General features: G+C 53.4%; 2 protein-coding genes across 2 annotated transcripts in view; both read left to right on the top strand.

Moving 5' to 3' along the window:
* Positions 1–894: 894 nt before the first annotated feature.
* On the top strand, positions 895–10,480 carry EAH_00019920 (Lysyl-tRNA synthetase, related, related; the record flags this gene model as incomplete). Its single annotated transcript, XM_013397240.1, has 7 exons — positions 895–2,041; positions 2,740–3,722; positions 4,031–4,182; positions 4,491–5,592; positions 7,377–7,581; positions 7,625–8,638; positions 8,850–10,480. The coding sequence occupies 7 exons, from the start codon at positions 895–897 to the stop codon at positions 10,478–10,480; spliced, it is 6,234 nt and encodes a 2,077-aa protein (XP_013252694.1).
* Positions 10,481–12,573: 2,093 nt separating this feature from the next.
* EAH_00019910 (DnaJ / zinc finger (C2H2 type) domain-containing protein, putative) overlaps positions 12,574–13,817 on the top strand; it is a gene marked incomplete at both ends in the record, with an annotated part of 2,731 nt that continues 1,487 nt past the window's right edge. The window contains 4 exons of the mRNA XM_013397239.1: positions 12,574–12,677; positions 12,885–12,991; positions 13,212–13,360; positions 13,631–13,760. Coding sequence (XP_013252693.1) covers positions 12,574–12,677; positions 12,885–12,991; positions 13,212–13,360; positions 13,631–13,760 — 490 coding nt within the window. The remainder of the gene's footprint in view (positions 12,678–12,884; positions 12,992–13,211; positions 13,361–13,630; positions 13,761–13,817) is intronic.

The raw sequence follows: 13,817 nt of genomic DNA, 5'->3' as shown, positions 1-13,817 counted from the left end.
TATATATATATATATATATATATATATATATATATATATATACGTATTTACCGCAGACACGTGGCCCCATCGTGTCTTTGGGCCAGAGAGAAAAAAGGGGTTTTAAAATCAAAAAGCGTTTAATATCTAAATTATATTTAATATTTAAATATATTTTAGATTTTTATATCCATTATACGGCGAAAATGCTCTGGAAGGCAGCACATGTTTCCTTCAGGAGATGTCGATACACCGGAAGCGCCACCGGGCGACGGGGGGGGCAGAGGTGGGGCCCCCGTCCTTCTTTTTTAATGAATATTTGCTTGAAATAGATTAAATTAATTAATTAATTTGTTTTTTAAATTATTTTTTGCTAAATATTTCCTTTCTTTCTCCACATTTATGGGAATAAGGCGCCGCCTCTCCGCACACGAAGAGCAGCAGCGCCGGTGTGCAGTTGCAGCTGCCTATACACCGCAACACAGACCACTGTTACCACTCATATTTACCCCAGCACACATCCGTCGAAATCAAAAGATAAATAAATATAAAATATTCTCTTCAACCCTCAGTGCTACCGCCGCCGCCGCAGCAGCAGCAGCTGCTGCTGCTGCTGCGGCAGCTGAGGCCGGGTCCCTCCGCTGGTAGCTGTGCGGGAGGCAAGCGCCGCTGCAGACAGCTGCTACCCGAAGTAGGGGTAGGAGCCTTTGTGGGGTTGAAATGTTGTGTCTTTGAGATATTACTTTGTCTTTGTCTTTGTTTTGAGTTTCTTTGAGTCTCTTTAGAGGCTCTAAAGTGACTGGGGGCCCCCCAAGCCACTGGCTTCACTCAGGGTGATGGCGACAGAGGAGGAGACAGCCGGAGACAGCAATAAAAGGCCAGCTGCAGCAGCTGCAACAAGTAGATATCCTTTCTATGAGGAGTTGTGCCCCACAACTCCCCTCGATGGGGTGCTTCGGGTTCGTGGGGGCCCCTGGGTCCCCCGCTAGACTACGTGTTATTGCAGCAGCTGCTGCTGCTGCTGCGTCCCTGCTGCTGCTCGCTGGGGCCCCTGTTGAGGCGAGCAGCAGCAGCGGGGAGGTCTCTTCAGCAGCAGCAGCTAGTGGTGTCTCCCTGACAGGCAGCACTTTAAGGAACCCCACAGTCTCTGCTGTCTCCGCTGTCTCCTCTGGGTCGTGGGGGGCCCCAGAAGCAGCAGTAGATAGTAAAGGAGACGAGGCAATGTATGTTTTTAAGGTTTTGCATGCGTTTGTTGTCGAAGTGTGTTCATGGGGGGTGGGGTTGTTGTTTTCTGGGTCTATAGGAGACGCTACGAGCCGTTACTGTGTGCGTTTGTGTGTGTGTCTGTCTCTTGTCTCTTTATTGGGGTGTCTCTTCACCTTTTTGCGTCTCTTTTTCTCGCATATTCAGAATTACTTTGAGCCTAAACTGCAGCGAATGATCTGTCGCATTGGCTGCACTGTGATGTTTTTGTCTTTTTTCTCGTCTATCGCCTGTCTCTCCGTCCTCTTAGAGCTGAGCCCCCCCGAGGAGCCTCCGCATTACCAACTGTCTCCTTCATGTGGGGCCCCACCAGCAAAGGGGGCCCCAGGAGGAGACACCTTCTTAGCCCCAGTTCAGGCCCCCTTCAGTAAGCTTGCCTCTCTAGAAGAAGCAGAGGAAGCGGTAGGGGGGCCCTTCGTCTTGCCTCGGGGGGCCCCCATAAGAGAGCTGATGAGCGCAGAGACAGAGGAGGAGACAGCAGGTGTCTCCGCAGCAGCTTCAACAGGCGCTCCTCAACTGTCTCCTTTTGAGGTGTCTACACAACCCATTATCAACGGGGGCTTAGAGGCTCCAACAGCAGCCGCCTCTCTAGAGCTGCCACCAGCAGCAGCAGCAGCAGCAGCAGCAGCAGAACCAGCAGCAGCAACTGCAGCAGCAGCAGAATACCAACAAGGGCGGAGGCGGATCCCTTATCGCGAGCCCTACTTCGCGCAGCAGCAGCTCTTTCTCGAGTTAGGGAAGCAGCTTGCGCAGAGCACTGCCCTCTATTCATTTTCATCTTTGATGATAAACTCATGTGGTGAGGAGCGAGATAAAGTGTCTCTCTTCTCTCCACTAGGTGTCTCCTTTGGTGTCTCCTTATCTCTCTCTGCATGCAAGGGAGTTAAAAAGGGTTTATATGCATCGCTTCGTTTATGCCGCTGTCTCCTTGGGTCTTTTGTATAGCCGAGGTGTCTCCTTGGCTTTCTTGCTGCTTTGTTTGCTTCGCTTGCTCTTCGGGTTTTTGCTTCTGTCTCCTCGCTGTCCCTCTCAGACAGGTCTGCTGTATCTTTGTCTGCTATTGTTGCCTCTGCCTGTTTCTCTATTTGTCTGGTTGTCTCTCCCGTTGTCTCTATCTGCCTCTCTATTTGTCTCTGTCTGTCTCTTTCGTTGTCCCTGCCTCAGTCTCTGTTTCTGTCTCTGTCTCTGACTCTTTTTCTCTCTCCCTCTGCCTCTCTCTCTCTCTCTCTCTCTCTCTCTCTCTATCAATCAATCAATCTATCTATCTCTCTATCTGTCTCCCTGTCTCTTTCTGTCTTTTTTTATCTGTCTCTCCCTTCCCGAGTTTATTCCTTTTGTTCGTTCGCTCGTTTGCTGCTGCCCCTGGCTGTCTCCGGCTGTCTCCACCTCCCTATCTGGGGGCCTCTCAGTGTCTCTGCAGCCCAGCAGCAGCAGCAGCAGCAGCAGCATCATCATCTTGCTGCTGCACTAGCGTGTGTGTTTGGCTTTGTTTATCAGGAGGCTTTCGTTGTCTGTCTCTAACTCTTGGCTGCGACGGCCAGGTGGTGCCCTTTGTCTTTCCTCTGTCTCTTTTTCTGTCTCCTTTTCTCCCCTCTCCCCGAGACCTTCGTCTCCTCAAACTCGGGGTCATGCAGTTTGTCTTTGTGCTGCCTCTTTGGACTGCTGCCAGTCTCCTCGCAGACACATCTCCCGCTGTCGGCCCCACAGGTCTTCAGCAGCAACCGACCCCACACGCGGAAAAACCGATCCCAACGGAGACAAAGACGATCCCCGGGGAAATAGAGACGATCCCTGGGGAGAGCAACACGATCCCGAGGGGGACAGAGACGATCCCAAGGGAGAAAAAAACGATCCCGAAGGAGACGGAGACGATCCCAGGGACGTCGCACTCGATGCCCTATTACAGCAGTAGTATAGCCCACGGTGGGGAGACGAGATCCTCATCAGAAGCGAAGGCCTTGAACGGGAGTGAGGGGCCCCTGTGGGGTGCGGCGGAGACGATCCCACGAGCGGAGGAGACGGTCCCAGAAGGCATGGCAAGGGCGGGGTCTAGTGGGAGCACTCACGGAGACACAACCAATGAGACAGGCACTTTGCGGGGATCGTCTGGAGTCGAGTCTGTGTGGGGTTCGGGTGTTGCGGGGGAGGAGACGATCCCCGTGTGGGGTGGGGAAGGGGAATCTGGAGGAGAGGATCGTCTCCTTCATTTGTCTGTCCCTCTATCTGCAGCGTTAGTGGTGCAGGGCCTTCTGGGCGTGCTGCTGTCTATCTCCATGCTGACATCGATGTTGTCTCTCTCTCAGTTTTACCTCATTACGGAGCCCTACTTGCAGCCCTATAAACCTCAAAGGAAATTCTTCTTAGTACAGTTGTTTGTATTCACAAATAGCTGGCAGCGTCTCTTCGTATGGGTCGCCGGTCTCCTCGGGGCCCTCCCAGGCATGCACGAGAGAGCAGGCATGTCTCTAGAACAGGCAGTAGTAAGCATACGCACACGCACACAAACTTGTTGCTGCTGCACCGCTGCTGCTACACCGCTACTGCTGCACCGCTGCTGTTGCACTGCTGCACCGCTGCTGTTGCACTGCTGCAGCGCTGCTGCTGCAGTGCATCTGAAGTTGATTCCCTGTCTCTTTTGTTCTGTCTCCCGCTGTCTCGGCTGCAGGCGCTGCAGCAGTTTTACTGTATTGCTGCTTCTACCTCTCACTGCGGCACCGTGGTGGTGCTGCTGCTGTCATTATTGCTGCTGCTGCTGCTGTTGCTGTTGCTGCTGCTGCTGCTGCTGCAGGACTTGTACCACAATATGTTGATGGGCGTCTGGGCCTTTATTTTTTGTGTGCTGCACCGCCGCTGCTTCCCCCCGGATGAACATTTCCCTGAAAAAGGAGAGGAGACAAACTGGGGAGACAAACAAAAAAAGAAGCCGCGCGCTCTGCATGCGTAGGACAGTCGATGCTTTTGCTGCTGCTGGTTCTACTGCTGCTGCTGTCTTTACTGCTGCTGCTGCTGCTGCTGCTGCTGCTGTCTTTACACTTGCTGCTGCTCCTGATACTGGGGGAGACGCTTCGGCTCCTATTGCTGCTGCTGCTACTTCTGCTGCAGCAGCAGCAGTTGGCTCTGTGCCTCTCCGCCCTTTCTCACCACCCGCGGGCTGCAGTCCCGTATCTTCAGAGCAGCAGCAACAGCAGCAGCAGCAGCAGCAGCAGGAAGCCTGTGTGTGTGTATGCGTGTGTGGGGTTTGCGTTTAGGCTGCTAGATGTGCTGTTTTCTTTGGATTTGATTACAGACGCCCAGGAGACAATGCTGGCTCCTCAGGTGTCTCTCGAGAGGGCCTTTTCTTTGCTGCAGCAGCAAACACTCAGCAGCAGCTATGAACGGTGGGGAGGAGACAGGGAGGAGACAGCAAGGAGCTGGGGGGTTGGTGCTGCAGGAGACACCACTCCGGGTGTCTCTACAGGAAGCACATGCAGAACGCCTCTAATTTACAGCCGCACGGCCTCTTTAAAAGGAGACAGTTGCTTTGGGGGCCCCACACAAACCCCTCTAGGGGCCCTAAAGGAGACAGCAAAGGAGACAGCCTGCAGCACGGAGACTGAAGCCGATAAGGAGACACCCAGCCTCGGCAACCTGCAGTGGGGGGAGGCGCTGCAGGCCTACGAAAGGAGGTGCTTAAGAGGAGACTCTGTCCCCTCCTTAGGAGACACCCCAACACCTTGCTTCTTCCCATGCAGAAGCAACAACAGCAGCAGCAGCAGCAGCAGCAGCAGCAGCAGCACAGCGTTCTCTTCTGCTTCAGCTGCATTTGCTGAAGCAGCAACATACAGCAGCTTCAGAAGCCAAAGAGCAAGAGAAGCAGCAATGGCGCGGTTTGCTGCTCTTACTTCCCCTCAGTCTCCTTACAGAGGAGACCCTGCAGCAGCACTTGCTATCTCCATTGGAGACTCCTCCTCTGCTTTATTGTGTTTCCTATCACACCGCATTGCACCGGCTCTTGCTGCTCACTCAAGCAGCAGCAGCAGCAGCAGCAGCAGCAGCAGCAGCAGCAGCAGCAGCAACGCTGCAGCTGAAGGGGCGAGGAGAACATCTTCGAATCCCCAGATGGGGGCCCCTTTGTTTGGGTCTAGCAGAAGGACTGCAAGGAAGCACTCAGCTCCCCCTAAGGGCCCCGTACGCTTCTCACTGAAGACAAAAGGAGACAGTTTGTCTCCTTATAGAGGAGTGCATCGGCAAGGGGAGGGAGCAGCAGTAGAGGCATTCACAGGAGAAGAGCCCCTTCTTCAAACGAATTGGCGCTACTATGGAGAGACACCCCAAAAGGAGACAGATATAAACCCTGCATACAACACGAGGGTGGGCCCTCATCTCTAGACATTCAACAGGAATGAGGTGCAGAGGCTGTCTCCTGGTGTGTGTCTCCTTTTACTCCTCTTTCTCTTGCCTCCTCCTGTCTGCCTGTCCTTTCTCTGCCTCGTCGCTTCAGGGGTCTCTTAAAGCCACTTCCAGCCCCAAACAACGCATGCAAAACGCATGCATGCAGAAGCTTTAAGTCCCCTTTCTCAGGTGTATTTTGGGGCATGCATGAAGCAACAGAAACAGATAAAGCGAACGAAGTCAGCCAGAGGAGACACCAAAAGGAGACACACAGCAGCAAGAAAGAAACAAGAAAAAGAAAAGGAGACAGGCAGCAAACTGCGTTTAAACAGCAGCAAGAGACTCCCCTCCACGCCTTCGTGAGGGGACACCGCGCTGCTTCAACACTGCGCAGACGGTCAGCTAGCTAGCTAGCTAGCTAGCACTAGCCATATACGCAGAGGAGAGGCCCTACAGTCTGGTGCATCGAGGCTCTATTAAAGCAGGAAAGGCCTCCGGAGAGAAGCAGCAGCAGAAGGGATCAGCTGGGTTTGACAGCACTCCAGGTGTACGTACAGCTCACGAGAAGAGACACCTAAGATGCATGCAAACGATGCCTCGCTCCTTCCCTCTTAAAGGCGAGGGGGACGCATGCATGCAGGGACAGAGACATCTCTGTGGGGCCCCCAACTCCACACGTTTCAGGCACTCAGCTGCACGAAGGTTTCTGTTGTTGCTCGTCTAGCTAGCTAGCCAGCTAGCTAGCTACTTAGCCACCTAGCAAGCCAGCTAGCCAGTGCCATCTAGCTAGCTAGCCAGCCATCTAGCTAGCCAGCTAGTTAGTACGAATCGGATAGCTAAGCAACGGGCAGCTAGCCAGCTAGCTAGTGCTAGCCAGCTAGCTGGCGAGAATCAGCTAGCTAGCGCTAGCTAGAACGAGAGCCTTGCAGCGAGAGGCCAGAGTAGTAAACCGACACTTGAAGCTGAAGTTAGTGAAGAGACAAAAAAACAAAGAGGAGACAGAAGGAATAGAAGGCCTTTTGTTTGGAGAGAGAGACATCCGCGCTGTCGTATACAGTGCAGCACATGCTTAAGAAGAGACGCTCCCTAAACCCTAAACCCTAAACCCTAAACCCTCAAACTATCCTTTAGGCTCTATTACTACGCACCGCTGCAAAACCACGAAAACCCCTCTCTCCAGACTGCGTGAGCGAACTGCTAAACCCTGAACCCCAAACCCCTAGGCCTAAACCCTAAACCCTAAACCCTAGAAGTTGAGTCCTGGCTATTAGTAACAATGCTTGCGGTGTACGTACACCTCAGTTTTCAGGTGTATGTACACCGCAGAGGTCGTAACCACACCGCAATAAACACCAACCCCACCGACCCCAGACCACCCGAAGGTTTAGACCCTTCGTATAAACCCTAAAGCCTAAACCCTAAACCCTATTTTTTAGACTTAAAAGAATGAGGCCTGAATATTAAACTCTAACTTCAGCAGAAGTATGGGCGGCCTTCTGCTCCCTTACGCGCAGACCCACCCCCCCGTGCAGCCCCAAAACTTAAACCCTAAACCCTAAACCCTAAACCCTAAACCGCATTCTTGCAGAAATATCTCTCCTCCCTAATATTTATCTGCTGACGACCTCATCAAGAACAAGACAGGGGCCTCCCAGGCCCTCAAGACCCTGGGGCCCTAGAAAGAGCCCCCCTCCACTGATGCTTCCCGAAGGTTTAGAACGAAGGGTTTAGGGTTTAGGGTTTAGGGTTTGAAGCTGAGGCAGAGGCAGTCAATGGGACTTGAGCTAGAAGGGCCCCCTAAAACGGGTGCTCCCTCACAACAGCAGCTTACTGCTGCGCTTCCCTCGCGGCAGCCCAACAGCAGCAGCAGCAGCAGCAACTATGATAGCAGCAGCTACGACAGCAGCAACAGCAGGCAACAGCAGCAGCAACAGCAGCAGCAACAGCAGCAGATTGTTCGATCGCCAGGTCATCGTAGGCGTTCGCTTCCGCCCCCCAATCTTATCTCCAGCCTCCTCCTGTAGGGTACAGTCCCCTTCAGGGGGCCCCCCACGGGGCCCCTCAGGGGGCCCCACAGAGGGCTCATCAGGGGCCCCCACTGGGGACCCTCCAGGGGGCCCCTCTGGGGGCCCCTTGGGGGCCCCGGCTGAAGATGCTGTTGGAGTGTCTCCTAGCTCGAAGCCACTTGGGGCCCCTCAGTCTGTTTGCAGCGGCTCTCAGAGCGCAGAGGCTTCATCTGGGGAGGGTACAGGGGCCTCTGTCTCCACATCTTCTTTAAGCAGTCTTACGGGGGGGGCCCCCGGGGGGCCCCCAGGAGGTCTGCGGAGGCCCCCATGGGCCCGGAAGGGCCCCAAAGATGCTGACTGGGCCCTACGAGAAGAAGATGCTGAGGGTTGGGTGTTAGCAGCTCCCTGGGCTTTAGACCTGGGGGGCCCCCTTAGGGGGCCTCCCAGTGGGGGCCCCTCTGGGGGCCCCTCGGATGGAGCGGGGAGGCAGGGGGGCCCCCCAAGGGTTTGGGACGGGTTTAAAGATGTATGCTTTGAGGCAGACTGTTTGCTGCCTCCAGGGTCTAGCAATGCTGAGGTGTATGCACAGCTGGTGGAGGGGTCTGTTGCTGCTGCTCTCTCTGGCTGTAATGCTGCTGTTCTTGCATACGGCCAGACAGCAAGCGGCAAGACCCATACAATGTTTGGAGGGGGGGCCCCCCAGGGGCACCCAAGGCAATGCAGTAGCAGTAAGGGGGGCCCCCAGCGGGGGCCCCCCTCCCAGGGGCCCCGCAGAGAAGCAGATAAGGGAGTTATTGAGATGGCTTTAAATGATATTTTTAAAGAGAGGGATCGAAGAGAAGCAACAGAAGAGGCCTTTGCGGTGTCTCTGTCTATGCTAGAGGTCTACCAGGAGACAGTTGTTGATCTGCTGCAGGAGACACTTGGAGGGAGGGGCCCCGGGGGGCCCCCTGCTCCGGGGGCCCTTCCTGTAGATGCACGGCCTAAGAGAACCATCGCTCTCTGCGAGAGGGCTGACGGTCAGCCACCACAGCAAACCCTAAACCCTAAACCCTAAACCCTAGACCCTAGAGCCTAAGCAGTAGACGGAGTCTAAACCCTAAATTAAAACCTGAGGTGCCTCCTAAACCCTTTTTTTTCACCGCGCTGAGATGCTCATGCTGGCTTAGAGAGTTAGGGTTTAGGGTTTAGGGTTTAGGGTTTAGGGTTTGGGGTGTATCGTGTGCTCAGGGACGCTGGACCTGGGCACTTTGTCTTGCTGCCCTGTCTCCTCTCTTTCGGAGGCGCTGTCTCTGCTGCAGAGAGGACAGCAGCAGCGGCATGCAGCAGCAACAGCAGCAAACGCCCGCTCTTCTCGCTCGCATGCTATCCTGCGCATTGTACTAACCCCCTCAGCAGCAACAGCAACAGCAGCAGCAGGAGCAGCAGCAGCACCGCCACCAACAGCAGCAGCAGCAACAACAACAGCAGTTCGAACAGCAGAAGCAACAGCGCCAGCAGCAGCAGAAGCCCCACCCAGGGAGCGTTCTTCTGGGGAGGGGCCCCCCAAGGACAACAGTAGCTCGGGGGCCCCCCCTCGGGGCCCTCGCCGTGCTTCTGTTTTAAGTCTTGTAGATCTGGCTGGTTCAGAGAGTGCAGGGGGCCCCCAAGGGCCTAAGGGGGGCCCCGTAACTCAGAGAGAGGGCGGCAGCATAAACCGCAGTCTCCTTGCTCTCTCCAAGGTAGTTAAGGCCCTGACACAGCAGCAGCAGCAGCAGCAGCAGAGGCAGCAGCAGCAGCAGCAGCAGAAGCAAGATGGTTCTTTTGGTGCTGCTGGCTCTGGGGATTCTGAGGGGCCCCCAAGGGCCCCCAGCACATCTCTGGGGGCCCCTACATCTGGGGGCCCCCGTCGGCATCTGCCTCCCTTTGTTGGTTTAAGAGAAACAAAACTAACTCGCTTACTAAGCGATTGCTTGGGGGGTCATTGCAAGACGTCAGTTATTTGTCTCTGTGTCCCTGGGGTCTCCTTCTACAGACAAACTGCAGCAACTCTCACCTTCGCTAGAAGGGCCCGCAAGATACCCCCACCCCCAGAGGAAGGGGGCCCCCAGGGGGGCCCCCAGGGGCCCCCCAAACCCAAACGACCACGCACAGCAAACTCGGAGACAGACAATGCAGCAGCAGCAGCAGCAACAGCAGCAGCAGCAGCAGCAGGACCTGGGGGCTCGGAAGAGAGTGCGCAGGAGGGCCTTCAAGGCAGCTCCTTAGGGGGCCCCCAAGGGGGCTCCCAAGGGGGCCTCCACCGCTCTGTGGTGTATGTCCCCACGGGGTGTCTCCAATGCCGCTCTCTATACAAGGCGCTGCAAGAGGCGAGAGAAGAGATAGCCTGGCAGAGGGTTCAGTTAAGACAACTGAAGTATGTTGTTAGCAGGGGCCTCCCATCTGCTGCTCCTGCTGCTGCTGCTGCTGCGCCTGCTGGCGCCGCCAGCAGCGACAGCAGCAGTTTCAGCAGCAGCAGCAACAGCAGCAGCAGCAGCAGCACCAGCTGTAGCAACGGCAGCACCAGCAGCAGCTATAGCTATAGCAGCAGCAGCAGCAGCACCAACAGCAGCTACAGCAGCAGCAGCTCCAACAACTACAGCAGCAACAGCAACAGCAGCAGCACGCCACGAAGGACAGAAAGAGACAAACTCTGGCCTGAGTATTCCCAGAGCTTTGCAGCAGCAAAAGAAAATGCTGCTGCTGCACCGCAGCAGGTGCAGCAACTAAAGACAGATTTTGACGGGGGTACTTGTTACAAACCCTCACAGCAGGGGGCCCCCCTCAACACCGGGGGGCCCCTCCGGGGGCCCCCCTTGGGGCCCCAAGGGCCCAAGGAGTAAAGCTAAGAAAAACAGCATAAGGGCTGTTGTTAGGATACGGCATTCAGGAGAAGCAACATAATCTCCAAACCCTAAACCCTAAACCCTAAACCCTAAACAAGCCAGCCTAAAGCTGCCCTTGTAGGCGTTCCTTTAAGGGGCCCTCGACTAAGGGGTCCTCAGTTAATATTGCGTAACCCTTAGAGAAAGAAGGGGGCCCCTCAGAGAAACCCTTAGCAACGTAAGAGTAGCATGGAGGCCTCCCAGCAACGCAACAGCAAAAACCCTAAACCCTAAACCCTAAACCTCGTTAAGGGGCCCCCAGTGTTACTCTCCTCCAGCCACATGCCTGCACACAGGCAAGAGGGTTTAAGGCGTTGGTGTGAGGGTTTACGTGTCTTGCGGGGTTTCAGGATGTCTGAATGCCCTAGGGTTTAGGGTTTAGGGTTTATAGAGGCTCTAATAACTAATCTCCCTGACAGGCTTAGGGCCTTCGCTTACAGTCCTTAGGGCTAGTGGAAGTGTGTCTTCTACGGCTGCATCACCCTAAAGGGTTTAGGATTTAGGGTTTAGGGTTTAGGGTTTAGGGGTTGGATCCGAGCCCGGTTCCTTAGTCTCTATAGGGTTTATGGTTTAAAGGTTAAGGGTTTAGGGTTTAGGGTTTAGCTTTTGCTTGTTCGCTAGTAAATTCCTACGGGTTTTAAATCACTGAACCTACACCACACATACATTATATTTTAGGGTTTATATTTTAGGGTTTATATTTTAGGGTTTAGGGTTTAGGGTCTAGGGGTTGCGAGTTGAGAGCTGCGAGCGGTCGGGCGGCTCGGGGCTGGGTTGTTTGGGGGCCCCACAAGGGCAATGGAATGCGCAAGACAAAACCCTAAACCCTAAACCCTAATTTTATGAATATAAGATATCCTTTTTAGAGGCCTCAAGCAAGGAAGAGAGGCCCAGAGATAAGAAGGAGTTGCAGCTGCTGCCGTTATTGCTGCTGTGGCGACTGAGTTCTGCTGCTGCTGCAGCTCTTGTTGCTGCTGTTGCGCTGCTCATCGGTATATGTACAGCGCCTTTCAACGGGCAGCAGCAGCAGCAGCAACAGCAACAGGCTCAAGAGCAGCAACAGCAGCAGCAGCCTCGAATCATCTGCTGTGCCCCCTAGTACAGCGCCCTTTGTAACAGCAGCAGCAGCAGCAGCAGTTGCAGCAGCACGAATAGCAGCAGCAGCAGCAGCAGCAGCAGCGTCTAGAGCATCAGCATTAGGATCCTTGACTCCACATCCTCCTGTCCGACATCCGAATGCGTGAAAGCGAAGTGTTTAGGGTTTAGGGTTTAGGGTTTAGGGTTTATTGATGATGTCGGGTGTACGGGAGTGCTACTACTCTATATTAGGGGTAGATATAACTGCTTCTCCTGAAGAAATTAAGAAAGCTTATCGCAAAGCAGCGGTGGAGAGACACCCGGATAAGAACCCGAACGACCCCACAGCTACAGCAAACTTCCAGCTGCTTCAAGAGGCCTTTCAGTGTCTCAGCGATCCCCAGGTAAATATATAAATAAATATATAAATAAATAACTCTATAAGATATATATATGTATATATGTATATATCTGTGCTAAGCCTTTCTATATATATATATATATATAGTTATATTTATATATGTGTATGTACGTAGAGAGATATATATGTATCAAGCCTTTCAGTGTCTCTCTCTCTATATATATATATTTATGTGTGTATGGAGATATATCTTTATATATATATGCACATATATATATATATATATATATATATACCCAATACAGCAACCCGAATGGCTGTAATTAATATAATAATAGTATGTGTAAATATTATAATTATTTTATTAGTTTTGATTATTTTAATTATTTTAATTAATTTAATTATAATTAATTATTAATTAATTTATTTTGTTATTTGCGTACACAGGAAAGGGCGTGGTATAACTCGCACAGAGATATTATTCTTGGGTATGCAAGCGGAGCATCACAGCACTCTGCTGCTGCTGCTGCTGCTGCTGCTGCTGCAGCAGCAGGGGGATTTAGTTTAAATCTTTTTAATTACTTTCGCTCGGGTTGCTTCGATGGCTTTGGAGATGAAGCTGGGGGCTTCTTTGAGGTGTATAGGCAGGTCTTTAAAGATATTTATGAAGCAGAGACAAAGTACTGCAGCAGCAGAGGGCTCCCCAAGCCTGAGGAGGTAATAAAACAAATATAAATAAAGATAGATGTAGAGATATAGAGTTAGAGACAGATAATACAGAAGCAAAACAAGAGAGAGAGAGAGACAGACAAAGAGAGAGAGAGAGAGAGAGAGAGAAAGTAAATAGACAAATGAAGAGACATTGCTGCATGCGTTGCTGACGAGGTGTCTCCTTGTGTCTCCTTTTGCTGCTGCTGCTCTCAGGCCCCTCCCTTTGGCTGCTCTTCGAGCTGCTGGGGAGATGTGGGGCCCTTCTATTCTTACTGGCTCTCCTTCACCTCTGTCAGGGACTTCGCTGAAGTGGACCAGTGGTCACCCAAGGATATGGCTGGTGCGCTTAGATGCTGCTGTTGCTGCTGCTGCTGCTGTTGCTGCTGCTGCTGGTTTGGTTGCTGCTGGTCTTGCGGTGTTGCGGTTGCTGCTGCTGCTGCATTTAGGGTTGTTGCTGTTGCTGTAGCTGCTGTTGGTGCATTCGTGGGTCTCCAAGCACTCCTGTTGCTGCTGCTGCTGCTGCTGCTGCTGCTGCTGCAGAGGCGAGTCGCGCTGAGCGTCGGTTGATGGAGAGAGACAACGGCAGGAAGCGCAAGGAAGCAAAAAAAGAATTCGTTGATACAGTCAGACGCCTGGCGCAGCACATCAAAAAGAAAGACCCCAGGGTCCTCGCAAGACAAGCTGCCCTTGTATGCTGCTGCTGCTCTTGCTGCTGCTGCTGCTCACTGCTGCTGCTGCAGCTGCTGCCCCTGCTGCTGTCGCTGCTGTTGCTGTTGCTGCTGTTGCTGTCGCTGCTGCTGCTGTTGCTGTTGCTGCTGTCGCTGTTGCTACTGTCGCTGCTGCCGCTGTGGCTGCTGTCGCTGCTGCTGCTATCGCTGCTGCTGCTGTCGCTGTTGCTGCTGCTGCAGCTGCTGCTGTGGAGTGCTCGTGAATGCGATGTGGCGTTTTGGGTGCTGTAGGCGCAGCAACGGCTGGATGAGCAGCGGCTTAAGGAGGAGGAGCAGCAGCGGGTACAGGAGCAGCAGCAGCTGCTGCGGCAGCAGAGGCAGCAGCAGCAAGAAGAATACTACGCGGCCCTCAAAGCAGAGCGTCGGGCTTTAAGGAAGCAAGGACAGGTGTTTGCTGACAGCAGCAGCAGCAGCAGCT

Source organism: Eimeria acervulina, genomic scaffold (assembly GCF_000499425.1).
Source record: "Eimeria acervulina Houghton genomic scaffold, Eah_scaff136, whole genome shotgun sequence".
Taxonomy (NCBI): domain Eukaryota; phylum Apicomplexa; class Conoidasida; order Eucoccidiorida; family Eimeriidae; genus Eimeria; species Eimeria acervulina.
Note: the sequence above shows the minus strand (reverse complement) of the source record. Positions and strands in the feature narration are given on the sequence as shown.